The sequence below is a fragment of the Antrostomus carolinensis genome, unplaced genomic scaffold (assembly GCF_000700745.2).
Source record: "Antrostomus carolinensis isolate BGI_N321 unplaced genomic scaffold, ASM70074v2 scaffold14269, whole genome shotgun sequence".
NCBI classification, from domain to species: Eukaryota; Metazoa; Chordata; class Aves; order Caprimulgiformes; family Caprimulgidae; genus Antrostomus; species Antrostomus carolinensis.
The window spans coordinates 39,644-54,776 of NW_010336549.1; the positions used below are offsets into that span (position 1 = coordinate 39,644).

Genomic DNA, 15,133 nt, shown 5'->3' on the forward strand with positions numbered 1-15,133 from the left:
AGGATTCATCCAGGGTAAAGATTATGGACAATTTGGACTTCAAAGATTAGGTACTCAGCAAATTCTAAGTTTTTGCCAGTTCATTTTTCCATACTCTGTTTTATTATTTCCAGTAGTATAAGGGTATCTGCAGGATGTTATCAGTACTGACATTTTCTAGAATGTTGAGATATTCATATCTTTAAAATCTCATTTAAGTAGTACTTAATAAGAGTGTTTTGTCAGAAGTTGCAGGGAGTTACAGAGGCCTTGCAATGTACTGCTTAGTATATCTATACATTTGTAATGTTTTAAGCAGTATTTTTTCCGTAAGAATGTGTAAAATGCATTTAGTTTCACATCTTAATAACTATTTAGAAAGCCCATGTTAGAGAACGTTCTGCTAATCTGATCTCTTGTTCATGGTCCTGAAATAACATTTCACCTAAACATTTGCTAGAAGTGTGAAACTGATAAATATTTGCAAGTAAATCTTCATGTTACTCTTAAGAAGAAAATCATACTTGATAAGCATTTATTTCCTAAAAAATTGACTTCTTGGTTCCATACATTCAGTTCTACACCAAACTAATAATATTTATGTATCCTTTCTTGGAGAAAGGTAACAGAGCTCTGGTAACAATATTCTGTTGTGCTTTTTAAGAAAAATAATTTCTTAAGAACTGTGATATTTCTCCTTTGACAAGAATTTCAATTTAGTTAATACTGAATTCTTGAATTATAAAATACTACTGAGACTGTCTTAGAAGAGGAATTACTTTTCACTAACATAATAGCTTCTTAGATAGAAGGCTTATCTTCAGATAAAATTCCTATATGTGGATGCAAAAGTAGCTTCTTTCAGCCACAAAGTATTGTCCACTCTTATTTTTTCAGTAAAATTAGGTAATTCTTTAATTTTTGAATGTACTGGAAGGGGATTTATTAATGGATGTATGAGGTAAAGGTAATTTTTTCTTTTTTCAAAGTTCCAAATGATAATAAAATGCCCTGCTTAGGATCTGGTTTTCAACTGTATTTGCATCTGCAAACTCTTTAAAAAGAATTTTTAGAGATAGCTTTATCAAGAAATATTTCCTTTAAATGAATATAAAAAGAGTTATTTCCCTTAGTTAACTTCTTCAAAATATTTGACTATCTGACAAAAATTAAAAATTAAAATTTCATAATCCTGCCTTGCCAAAGTATTTTGATAGATTCTTATGAAAATTACGTTTCTTAAATTGATTTTCATAGGGATTTTTTTTTTGGTAGTTGTGAGATTGTTTTCTGTAATATATTGAAGGTCTTTTTTATTGGTTTATATCTTCTAGGAACAGAATGATTCACTCAGGTTTAAGTTCTATACAAGAATTAATTGCAGTTGATATAGTCAATAATACAGTTACGGAGAGATTTACAATGATTGAACAGATTCTGTGTAACATGTTTACCACTTCATTATTTCATGCACAAACACACAAAATATATTATCTGAAACAAAATATTTTGATTGCTGTTTCCATACAATTTTCCTCACAATAGTTTATTTTTGTGAACACTTAATTTATTTTTCAGTATTTTAATATATTGATTATCTGTTTGTTTCTTTTTGTTTGTTTGTTTTTATTTCTATATATTGCCTTGCAAGATCAGGAAAGCTGGAAAACATTACAAGTTATGCAATTCTTAAAAGGTCCAATTCAAAGCTTAAAAAACAACTTTGAAGCTGCATTGGAATTCCTTTCCTCACATTAAAAAGATATATCTGATCTGTATGGATAATCTAAATAATGTGTCCCTCAACCATGCAGCAGATAATATTCTTATTTTTCATCAATATCTGGCTTTAGCCCTTCCCAATTGTTCCTGCCTCCTTCACTCTATGCATCAATAGCAGCACCTAATGAAATCAACATGATGAATTTTCAGTTTAGCTCTTCAGGTGACTTACCCTTACTTTGAAATCGTGTTTGCTTTTTATACATGCAGTATTTATTAATTTCTGAAACACGCAAATATAATCAGACGTATAATCATATAACATATGTGTTATTATAAATCTGACTTTTTGTAACACAGTACATCAATATGTATTAATATCATCCAAAACTTGAATCCCATACAGAATTATGCAGTACAATATTTACTGTACCAGAGTATATGTATTGTTTTCTCTACATTTTGCATCCCCTTATTAATCAGAATATTGTATAGTACACCACATTTATTTTCCAGGTGGCCTCAGCATAGAGCTTTAGGTATAAAGCTGAACATATTACGATGACTCAATCACAAGGTGTTACTGAATTCTGAAGTTTATAAAGTAGTATGCCATGGATAACAGACACATATATTATATTACTTTTATTTTTTATTGTTATCCTTTTTAGGTCTTAACATGTCTGAGGGTTCAAATTCTTCTAATCAACCACATGGTACCAATAGTAGTTCAGTGGCCATTGCTATCCTTGTGCCTTTCTTTGCCCTTATATTTGCTGGTTTTGGCTTTTATCTTTATAAACAAAGGTAAGCACAAATTATCTTTATAGAACTCCTGTATGACTTGGTGTTTTTATTCCCTTCAAATTTTTTTTTAGTGTAAATAAAGTTTTCTGTAAAATCCCAAAATGTTTGCAAAATATGCATGTAGACAATTCTTCTTAAGTCCAGTGAGATCTGGCATAATGTCTGAGAGATCAGTTTATTATACTGTGCTCTACTTTCATTCCTACCTGTTTAAAATGTTCTAAATTTCTCCCTTTATGATAACAAAATAGATGCTATAAATTCTTGGCATATGGGGAATAATGTAATGAATAGACTCTGTGTGAACTTACAGTAGATTGCCTGTATTTTTTTATTATTTTTTTTTTAACATGGGGTAGAATTGTGTGTCATATCTTGAGTAATTTGTTTTAATGCCTGCTCAGTTTGTTTACTTTCAAGTATATGCAGGTAAATCTCATTGAGAGGTTTCATTATGGAATTCTTTTTGCATCTGAAATTATTATTTCATATGCAATTATGTCACCTAGCCACTAGTCTTCTCAACTTCATTAGTCTAAGTTAAATAGTTTTGCTCATGTTGTCGAGATCACTACTAGTTCTTTGGATTTAGTGTGAAGTAATCTTTTCCTATAGCTTTAAAGCATTAGATGACTAAAGAAAAATTAATCTCTTTAATGACATGACTATTCATTGTCTACCAACTGTCAAAATGGTGATTTACATCTGGTAGCCTGACAATTATTGTAATATACTCCACAGGATAGCATTAGTTTAAAACATGTAACATCATTTTTAAATGGTATCACTTGTTTTTTAACTGCTTCAGAAAATATGAAAAAATGATTGTGTGATTTTTTTATACGTTTGCTATTAACTGTATGCTGTGAGCACTTATCTTTATATTTTATATTGATGATTTACGATGCAGTATGCATTTTCCGTAACAATATAGATGAAACATTTTCAAGGGATTGAACTTCAATATTTTGAGTTATTTAGTGAAAAAGAAAATGTTTCAGCTACAAAGTCATTCTTGATAAACTTTTTGAGTCTCCAAAGGGAAAAGGGAAATCGACTCAGTCTGGGTAATTATTGCATCGTTACAAGATTTTGTTGTACTCAATTATTTATCATCTGATTGTCCAAGTGGAAATGCATGCATCTTCTCAGATTGTTAACTAAGTTTTTAAGTGAACACCATTTTAAATGAATCATAAATTCCTTAAACTTTGATAAAGAGAGTACTAATTCTTAGCACAGATACTATAAAAAAAAATCAGGATGTTATATTTAGTTCCCATAATTCGAATTGGGAACTAAATTCTGTTCAGATTCTTAAACCACATCAAGTCAATGAGGAAAACTGCAGTTAAAATACTCTGTCTTTCTTCTACAGGACTGCACCTAAAACACAGTATACAGGATGCTCTGTACATGAAAATAATAATGGACAAGCTGCTTTTGAAAACCCCATGTATGACACAAATGCAAAGTCTGTGGAAGGGAAAGCGGTACGATTTGACCCCAACTTGAACACTGTTTGCACAATGGTATAATGTGGTAATGATGTCTTCAAAGTCTGGAAATTGACACACAACACAGTGCACATGCAGTTCACTGATTAAAAAAAAAAAAAAAAAAAAGAGTTAAAAAAAATAAAAGCACACTTTTCAGGATATACTGGGTCACCTTTTCCTGAGGACGATAGACAAGAATGGGTTGTGGTTATTTTGTTCTGATTTCGTTTTTCATAAACTGGATCAGAATTCTTCGTGTGCACCACGGAGAGTTTAAAAAAAAAAATAAAAAATAAAATGCTGCACTCCATGAGTGCTATTCACAGTTTATTTGCTTTTTTAAAAAAGGAGGTTATTCTAAAACATAAAGCATATTTGCATATATTGGAGGAGCATCCATTATCAGTATTTCTGTGCTTTATAAAAACTATAATAGAGGGACTGGGTTAAAAAAAAGATATAGGTAGAAAATAAGAGCTATACTTACAGGAGACAATAGGTCAGTGACTTCTCTTAAACAGTCATATGCTACATCTTTCTCATGAGTTTGTACCTTTTTTCATTTATTCAGCCTGTTCAGTATTTTATTTTTCTCAGAACAGTTAATTTTTTAAGTCCAGGATGTCGTATTTAGAAATCAGCAAGTACAATTTACTCTTTTCAAGTCACAGAAGAAAAATTAAAATGTCATGTTCTTATTTAATGATTTTCCTTCCCTGCTACACATCTCGCTTCCTTGTCATGTTTCAAGTCAAGCTCCTTTTCTCTGTTTCCATTAACAATATCCACAAATGATGATGTTTCTGCATTTCTTTTGTCAGTTACACAACTAGACGAATTTTACAATCAATATGCTAGTATGAATCTAGCTTTCTCATGTAGTTATGTTCCTTATGATCATTCAAAAGAGTGACCATCTTGCATTTTTTCAAATGTGAAAACATAATTTAATGCTATTTCCAATTAAAAAGTGCAGTTTACAGTAACATTAGTAATCGAAACCATATATCAGAAATTTAAGACTCCATTTTTCAATCTATGCTACTTAAATCTAGGCCATATCACATCGGTTAATTCCTTCAGCATTTTGTCAAAATGCATGCACAAAGCATGGTGAAAACCCATTGAAGTTGATTTATTCTAACAGACTTCAGTGAACTTTGGATCAGACCTACAAGGCAAGAGGAAGTTATAATTTGGAAATACTGTGTTTTGACATCTATTTTATCTATATAGTCCATACTTTATGGAAATAAGTCCTTACAGCTAATGATTTAAAATTGAATATATTACCATAGTGCAATGAAAAAAAAAAAAAAATATATATATATATAAAAAATATATATAAAGCCATGATTTTATTAGGGACAATCCATTCATTTTAGGGACAATTCTGATTCCATGGCCCTCTGATACAAGTTTTAGACATTCCAGAATTACTTCTGAGGAAATGTAATTTTTAGTTTTACAGTTATTTCATATCAGAATTATTCAGTGGCAAATCAGTAGTTTATTTGATGTAGGTCATTGTCTTCCATTCATAGCATGACACACAAATGCTGTATGTTAGCCAGTGTGAATTATCTGTTATTGTCCCTTTCAGACATTAATAATTCTGTGAAAATCTAAACTTTTTATTACCGTAATAGAGAGTGCCTACCAAAAATCATTGTACCCAGGATTGCTGCTTGGATTTCTATAATGTTTGATGAATTTCTTATAAACCATTTTACAACACTTTGTTTTGAATATTCATACAACTCTGTCAACCTGTATTCTACTAAAAGGATGCTGTTTTATATTTTATACCATTGGTTGTTATTTATTCTTGTTTATTCAAATGACTGCAATAACTATGATTCATTCATTAATGTTAAGGTTAATACATTTGAGGTCGTTTAAAATGTTTCTTCTGCAACTGGCTACTCCTCTTATATTAATGCATACACTTTTGTAAAGAAGTATATTTTTATGAAAAAGGATTTGTAAAAGTATGATGTAAATTTTCAGTGCAATGTAAACAAAATAAAAATGGACAATTGCTTTTTTTAACCATGTTTCTTCTTTGGAAGATGCACTTTAAACTCATTTCAGTTGTGAAGATGAGAAAATAACCAAATTAATAATTCATATTTGGTATTTTTGTGGGTCTTAAAACCATGTTGTTTTTTCTGAACCTTCCCATGAATTTTTTGGTGAAGTAGCAAGACTTAGATTACTTACATAAATATTCAATGAGCACAATGTGTAAAATTATCTATTTACTAAAATGAATTTTCTGTTTGACTTGAAGAAGCAGATTTTTTTTTTTTTTTTTATAAAAAGGGCTATACTTGTCAACACAGTGAAAAGCGCAGAAAAACCTTTTTACTTTAAAAGGAAAACCTTAGTGTTCCTTAAGGTTGTGGACAGCCTACTTGGCACATTAGTTTTGCTACCTTTCTGCAAAAATGTACAGGATGTGCATGCTAACATGTAGTACCAGTGCATACAGTATTTTCTGTCATTAAAAAAACCCAGTATTGTCTTTTAATGATATTGAACTGGAGGGTAGGATCTTAGTTATTTTAAAATAATATTAAAACTGTATTTTAACTACTCCTTTTGCTTACAAGCATGGAAAGTGGATGACAAATCCTGATCTGAAAGCTATTCATAGAATAACCTGGGGGAAAAAAAGTCTGATATTCTTCTGTTAATTCGGTGCACTATATAAACTGAAACCACCCACTCATGCCCACATTGAAATCACTGAAGATTGTATTGCTAAATACATTGGAAAGATAAGCAGGGAGTCACTGTAAAAACTATATTGTGAGGATCACACACTAATGTTTTTCAAGGGGGTTCTAGAGCAAATGGGTTAGTTCTGAAAAGCAAAAAAAAATCCTGTTTTGCAGTGGACAAACTTATATATACAACCTAGAATCTGAAATTAAGCTTTTCCTTTTTTGGTGTATGCATTACATGTTTTAACATCAGAAAGTAAATAAAACCTACATTGAAGTTGTTCAACAATTCTGCTAATGCTTAAGCTAATATTCAGCTTGCACTTTTCAAGAATCATACTGACTTCATTATAAAAGATAATTCATAATAGGTTGGGGGTTTTTATGTTGAGTTGAATTTATTTGCTTTGGCAGGGGGGGTTGGACTAGATGATCTCCTGAGGTCCCTTCCAACCCCTTCCATTCTGTGATTCTGGGAATTTTTATTTAGTTTTGTCTTTTGCGGGACTTGTTTGTTTGTATTTTACTGTAGTTCCTGAGCTGTTTGACTCATAAATTTTGTGTCAACTGTTCAATTTTCTAGTAGCAGAGTGGTTAATTTTCACTGTGACATATGGAATTTCAGATTTCAGTTGCTTGATTGGAGTTGGTTATCACAGTCTCCTCCATGTTTGTTGTTTTTCTCAGGAAGATAGCTGAAATAGACTTTTTGTCCTCCAAGCACTTTGGCTATATTATTCAAGTGAACACACTCCACAGAGAAAATGTTTGGGAATATAGAGGTTGTTACGCAACTGTGTGAGTCCTTTCAAGATTAAGGCAGCTTCTGCAATACTATGGGGTGAGATTTAAAAGTTCATTTAAGTTTCTATAACCAATAGCCACTAAAGTGGGTAACTCTGGAGGCACTAAGACTAGAAGTCTCCGAGATGCATGGAGCTCTTTTAATTCTACAATATCTCCACGTCAAGAGCCAACTGGTCCACTACATCTCATTAAAGTCATCTGTTTCGTTACTGGAATCCAGAAAACACATGGTATCACCTAAACTCAACAAGGTATCATTTGTTATATTAAAACCCCACAATTATTGTTAAATTAATTTCTGAAAATATTTTCTGATTTCAGATTGTCAGTAGGGATTGATATATGTACATGAAGTGTCTGTGATTTCAGGAAGACCATCCAAGCAATGGTAAAGTCAGCAACCAAGTTCTAGAGCTCCTCTCATACACATTTTGTTAGCAGTCTTACTAACCTTACATGGTACTATAGAAAATCTACTTAGCATCTCTCAAAAGTCCTAGTCTGGTGGGGTGTTTTTTGTTTTTGTTTGTTTGTTTGTGGGGGTTTTTTGTTTGATTGATTGATTGTGTTTGGTAGGGTTTTTTTTTTTTTTAGTTTCTGTGATTTCATTTTGATTTGGTCACCAAATTTTAGTCAAACATGATGGCAAAAGATACACTGGGCTGGTTTTCTGGTAAAGCTGGAAGTTAATAAAAACTGTACTACTAGTTATCAATTAAACATGTTATTCTTTAACTCCTTTTATAGCTTTCCTAGCCAAACCAGGACATCTATGAAATAATTAATTCTTATAGAAGAAGGTATTAATGTGAGGGCAGAATGATATAACATTTAGGAATTCATCTGGGTTTAAGACTTCTGCACTATTTACTTTCCAAAATCTTTATGTTATCCCATATGGCATCTTTTAAACAAATGAAGCCCTGTCATTTCTGTACTGAGTTGGTTTTATCTTTAGTTACAGGCTAAGTCTCCCACTGTTTGATCATTTTATTCATCATGTACTTTGTACTGCTGTCCTAAGTGACAGCTAGGACAATGGAAAAATTATTCTTAATTTTGTTTCCTTATGTAGTAAAATAAGTACAGTGAGTAATAACTCAGGCAAATCATTTTGGATGATTTTGTAATGTCAAAGATTAATCAGGACCAATATTAAATGAACATTTGATTATATAAAAAATATTCCAGTGAAGTAGCTGTGTTCCCCATTTATTATCTTCTTGATGCTGAAACTATAGCAGCATAATATCCTGACTTGCTCAACCAGGAGTAAGTATAATAGTAGTTCTGAAAAGTAGATCTCATAATTTTGTGAAAAATTATGAATGTTAAAGACATATATCATTCTCTATCAATTAGTCAAGTATCCAGTATCAGGCAGTGCTCCATAATTTGCTGCATACAAAATCATGTCAAATCAGCAAGATTAGACTGATTAAGTCAAAATACTTTTTTTATCTGATGTTGAGAACTTGTAGAAAGTGCCTTAGCTACTAAATAGACTAAAAAGAAGGTAACTTCCATCAAAGGAGCTGCATATCCATGTTAAGGTACCACCTTAAACCACATTAACTAGTGTCCAGAATTTTATGCTGTAGCTGCATGTCCACATTTCTAAGAATATACATGATGTTTATCAAAATGAGTTTTGATACCAATTGCCTAGTACTGATAAAATAAATTATATTCCTAAGGTAAAAGATGCTATGTAGGGGCAAAATAATTATATAGTCATCTTCTTTTCCAATACTTAAAAGAGAGGAGATTATATCTGAACCAAGTCTCCTGCGATGGTTCTTGTGAGACATTCTGATTGGTGTTTTATCACATTCTGCAGTGATAAGAGTTTAGTCCGTGAAGTGCTACAATTTAGAAACTGGGAAATAAATATAAAAACAACCTATTGAAATTTTGAAGAATAGACTCTTCACTAAGAGAAACATAACACAGAAAGATTCTGCTCATATATCAGTTGAAGAATTTGGTGGTAGAAAAGTGGTCAGAGAACCCTAAAGGTCCATTAAAAAATAAATAAAGTTCCTGGAAAGCATAAAGGAATAACTAGATTGATGTTCTATGTTACAAACAAAATGATGAGTGATTCTGAAACCAGATGAGTAATATCAGACTGGTGTGACTTTATCTTCCAAACCCTCAGAGCAGCTTAACCTGTTCATTCCACCTATATTCATTTCTTGGCAAAAGTTTTTGTTCCTCTACCTCTTATCTGTTGAGTTATTTTTCAGCTGGTTTGAAAAACTTTTTCATCGAAAAAAGTTTTGAAAAGCAACTCTCAGAGACAGGAAATTAGAAAATAATTTTTAACGGGGTCCATCTTATTTTAATGACCTGCTAAAAACTATTATTTGTATGCTTTTGGTTAGCATTTCTAGGCTTTATTTTTTATTAAGGTAGAATTAATATATTGTATCTCTTAAACCAACACCAAAGTGTAAAAAAATATTTTGAGACTTTTAAATTCATACTTCTGATTTTATTTGTAAAATATATTTTTAAATGACATACATAATGTCATGACAGTCTGCTGCTGCCAATGTTATGTAGAATGCAGTACTTATCTCTAAAGTGATGGACCAAGAGAAAATTAATAAAAAGCTCTTACTGCACTTGCTACTGCTATTTTTACATTGCCTATAAGTAAGTCTAAGATTGTCGAAGATGAAGTAGGATCTGTATCAGACGTAAGACCGGTTAATAAAATATGTTTCAAACAAAGTAACTGTGCTTTTCCGCTTGTATTATCTTCTCTGGATGCTATAACTATGTCAACATGACATTGATTGTCTCTAACCAAATCTAAGAAAGGCTATTTGCTCAATATCAGTCACGTCTCTGATTCTAAAGTAAGATGATGATGGACTTTGTCATTAGTGAAAAGCAAAACTAGTATGTTTGGCCTGGAGTACAGAGCTTTCCTTTAAAGGAAGAAATTTATACTTAGTCCATATTAATGAGCTAAGATGAACTGTCATTTGCTCTTTGAGAAAGAGATTATCTGAGAAAAGGATTCCAAGATAAAATCTGCCAGAACAGGCAACTGTCCTTACCATAGCCATGAGCTCCAGAGAATAATGCAAAGTGGCAAAACCAATTAAGGAAGCTAAGGAGTTGATACCTGAGGAACTTGTTAAGGCAGATGTCTCATGTCATTCCTAAGCATGTCCAGAAGATGCTAAGGAGTATCTATCTATCTATCTATCTATCTATCTATCTATCTATCTATCTATCTATCTATCTATCTATCTATCTATCTATCTATCTATCTATCTATCTATCTATCTATCTATCTATCTATCTATCTATCTATCTATCTATCTATCTATCTATCTATCTATCTATCTATCTATCTATCTATCTATCTATCTATCTGTCTATACACACTCTCATGTATTGATCATAGAATCATAAAATCATAAAATGGTATGAGTTGGAAGGGACCTTAAAGACCTAGTTCCAACCCCCCTGCCATGAGCAAGGACACCTTCCACTAGATCAGGTTGCTCAAAGCCTCATCCAACCTGGCCTTGAACACTTCCAGGGAGGGGGCATCCACAATTTCTCTGGGCAACTTGTTCCATTGTCTCACCACCCTCACAGTAAAGAATTTCTTCTTAATATCTAATCTAAACCTACCCTGTTCCAGTTTGAAGCCATTACCCCTTGTTCTATTACTACCTGCCCTTATCAAACATCCCTCCCCAGTATTCATTTACTTATGTGGTTAAGTCAATTTTGCAAGTAGGGGATCCTCATAAAGCATTCACTACTTCAAAGTGAAATATATTTACCACATATTGTGCTATAATTGCAGAAAGACCTTGTCTGTAGATAACTGCAAAATGTAAATGCTTATGGTAAAAAGGGTATCCAATATCTGTAGTAATATGCTATACTTAATGTTAATAGATTACAAGTGTGAAGCATGACTTTTAAGTGTCCGTGTTGGTTTCATTTGTCTAGCACTTGGCTAGCAACCAAACACAGCTGTTCACTCACTCCCCACCACACCAAGGGGATGGGGGACAGAATTGGAGGGGTAACGGTAAGGACACTCGGAGATTAAGGTAAGAACAATTGAAAACATTGTTATCAACATTTTTCTTGTAACAAATCCCATGCTGAAACCAAAACACAGCACCAAAATACAGTCACCAAAAAGAAACCTAGCTCTTTCTCATCTAAAAACCAGGACAGTACCTTTATGTTCATGGAAGATAAGGTGTATTTGTCTGAAAAAAAGAGTGGTTTTATTACACTGAGAAGACTAAATTAGTTTTAAAAATATCAGGATTATAAAGATCTTCATAAAAATTGGCATGATTTTTTTTAAGCAGAATTAGAAAATACAGTAGTAACTTTCCCCCATTATGTGACAGAACCATGGACCAATACAATGTAACTAACACTCTAGCTTTGAGGTGGAATTAATCTATGTTAAAGACTGAAAGCTAAAGCTGTGATCTCACACAATATTCAAAGAAATTTTATAATTACACCATAGACAATAGAAAAAGGTACTGTATCAAATGCCATAACATTAGTAGACAGCTACAATTAGCTTAGTCATTAGTAGCCTCATCTTTTAAAAAACCTTAAAACCTTTTAAAGACCTTTTCAGTCTAGTAACATAATTCTATGCTTTGTGTGTTAAATCTATACTTTCATTCTAAAAATTTATATACTTTCATTATACTGCAATAAAAATAACCAGCTACATGTAACACTGTCCTTTATCATGTTTCTTGTTACCTCTGTGGGTAAGACCTGGATACCTGCCTAGGTGGGATGTCATGACCCTAGCATAGCTAGACTGATTTTGTCAACTAACCTTAGATTTGAGAAAGATGCAAGACATCTGAATGCTGTTCTAACACAGCACAGAAGTATGATGCAACAGAAAGCAGTGTGCTACATGCCACCTCTTATCTGTTCTTTTCCATCCTTCAACATATCAGGAGTAGATTATCAGAAAACAAAACAAAATGTTTTTCTTCTCCATGTGCAAAACTGGGGGATTATGATGCTTAATGACAAAACATTAGACTCTTTACAATGTTTTTAATTGCTTCTGCCTTAGCAAGCACATAAGGTGAAAAAATAAACAAAAAAGGATAAAAAAACCCCATTAACATAAACTAAATCCTTCCCTAGCTGAGACCCTGTTGCATTAAAGGGCAGAGAGATTTGGCAGAAAATAAACCCCCTTGTGTTCCAGCTTGTCCTCAGCAGAGGGGCTGGGGGTGGCTTGGCTTAGATTCTGAATGGTGGTCAATTCAGTGGTATCAGTCTGGTCACATTCAATATATTGAACCACCACGGTTCCTGATACACTAATAAATAGTGCAGCACTACAGTCCAGTGCGTTCAAATGAACTAGCACAGCCACTTAATCGCGCTCAATGAGATACACTGGAGCTGGATACACTAATAGTGCAATGCACCTCCTGTCTAGTTGTGGTTAAATCAACTGGCACAGCCATGCTTGGTCACGTTCAATGAGGACTGTCATGATTAGATTAATGAATGGTTCAGTTTATTGAAGCAACAGAGTACAGGTTCTTTTGGATTGCTGGTGATAAATCTACAGTCTGCAAAGGTAAGCGCAGGTACCTAAGAACGTGTATCTATAAACTTGTTAAGAAAAAGAAAAACAACTGTATAGGGATTTTCTAAGTTTCCTGAGGAAGGTTTGAATCTCACCCAATAGGCATCCCTAAGCGTGAGAAGAGTGCCTCAGCCCGTTGACTTGTCCCAGAAGTCAGCAATGGTTCATGATGGTATCCTTCTGAGTTGTCTGTGATGGTATCTTCCCTAAAATCCCCATCTCTTAGGCCATTTTCATACAATTTTCTTACTTTCAGGCGGAGCATGGGTGACTCTAGTCATACATACCTTTATTATAATTGGTGTAAAATTTCCTTACTTTGCTTTTAAAGGTATACACCAGAGGAAATTCAGAGCACATGCTCAGTGAGGGCTGACCACACCTTAGAGGCAGGTAGCTTTTGGAACAGAGGTGTAGTTTAGCATTATAATGACATTGTAATGAGCAAAGTTCCACTTGGAGCATGGGTGACTCTAGTCATACATACTTTTATTATAATTGGTGTAAAATTTCCTTACTTTGCTTTTAAAGGTATACACCAGAGGAAATTCAGAGCACATGCTCAGTGAGGGCTGACCACACCTTAGAGGCAGGTAGCTTTTGGAACAGAGGTGTAGTTTAGCATTATAATGACATTGTAATGAGCAAAGTTCCACTGAGGACATGGTTTTGGCAAAATTATGATATAATGTTGGCTCAGAATAGCAACAAGCAACTTATCAGTTCCACAGTACCATGAAGTTCCCCTCTGCTGTGCACAGAGCCTGACGATGGTGTCTTCACTCCAATTCACCCTCCGTGCTGTTTCTCTTAGAGTCAGCGACTCTAAGGCTGCAGGCTGTACCTAAGGAACTACCGTGGACCAGATTTCTCACATACCAATTGCACTCCACCCTGAAAGTTTCCTTCATGCTGTACCTTCTCTTAAGATGTAGGTATAAAGAGATTTCTAAGTTACCTCCAGTAATAATTCCACAGACCCTTAAAAAGTGAACAGAAAGTATATCTGCTGCTGGACTTGATGATCTTAAGAGTCTTTTCCAACCAAAACGATTCATGATTCTATGTCATTGTGCAACATGAGCAAGATGCAAGAATTCTGGGAGGTCCATATAGCATTCAAAAGTGATACAGTAATATGGATCCCAAAGGGGACCATATTGTCAGTTCTGCTTCCTAGTCATAGAAAGGTTCATGAAAGTCCCTAAGAAAACACTTAATTTGATTCTGTGGGGGGTTTTGAAAGTTCAGAGACTTTTTTAGTGTTTACAAGGGAAGATGTGTCCAGCTGGAATCACATCTTGTGTGTTACTTTTCTGAGAACACTTGCTCTCCACAAATGCCTCCAGCCTTTGACTTCTAGACTCTGATAACCATGACTCTGTATGTCCTATATAAAGCCAATAGGTTTCTGTCAGTATTGTATTGACATTTAAACTGTCTCTATGAAAAATTTCTATATTGACAGAGCAACAAATTCCGTGGGAAAAAATGATTTTGTGAAAATGCTTTTACCAGCTCTACCAGTCACTCATCCATTGAGGAGATAAAGCTATATAACTCATGTTAGACACAAACAAAATTGTAAGTTCTCAGAACTAATATATATATATGGCATGTTGATCCTGGCTGGAGGCCAGGTGCCCACAAAAGCTGCTCTCACTCTCCTCCTCATCTTGATAAGAGAGAGAAAATATGAAAGGTTCATGGCTCAAGATAAGGGTAGGGAGAGATCATTTGGCAATTACCATCATGGAAAACACAAACTTGACTTGGGGAAATTATAATCAATCAAATCAGAGTAGGGTAATGAAAAATAAAGCCAAATCTTAAAAACACCTTCCCCTCACCCCTCTCTTCTTCTTGGACTCAACTTTACTCTCAATTGCTCTACTGCCTCCACGCTCAGTGGCACAGAGGGATGGGGACTGGGAGTTGCAGTCGGTTCATCACACGTTGTC

General features: G+C 33.6%; 1 protein-coding gene across 1 annotated transcript; it reads left to right on the forward strand.

Moving 5' to 3' along the window:
- On the forward strand, positions 1-4,748 carry LOC104530350 (CUB and sushi domain-containing protein 3-like). Its single transcript, XM_010174906.1, has 3 exons — positions 1-50; positions 2,373-2,508; positions 3,887-4,748. The coding sequence occupies exons 2-3, from the start codon at positions 2,381-2,383 to the stop codon at positions 4,044-4,046; spliced, it is 288 nt and encodes a 95-aa protein (XP_010173208.1). The 5' UTR covers positions 1-50; positions 2,373-2,380; the 3' UTR covers positions 4,047-4,748.
- The last annotated feature ends 10,385 nt before the right edge of the window (positions 4,749-15,133 follow it).

Excerpts from the sequence above, each read along its gene's own strand:
- LOC104530350 (XM_010174906.1), top strand. The coding sequence starts at position 2,381 with ATGTCTGAGGGTTCAAATTCTTCTAATCAACCACATGGTACCAATAGT. Across the intron at positions 2,509-3,886 it reads TTTTATCTTTATAAACAAAG|GACTGCACCTAAAACACAGT; the intron begins GTAAGCACAAAT and ends TTTCTTCTACAG.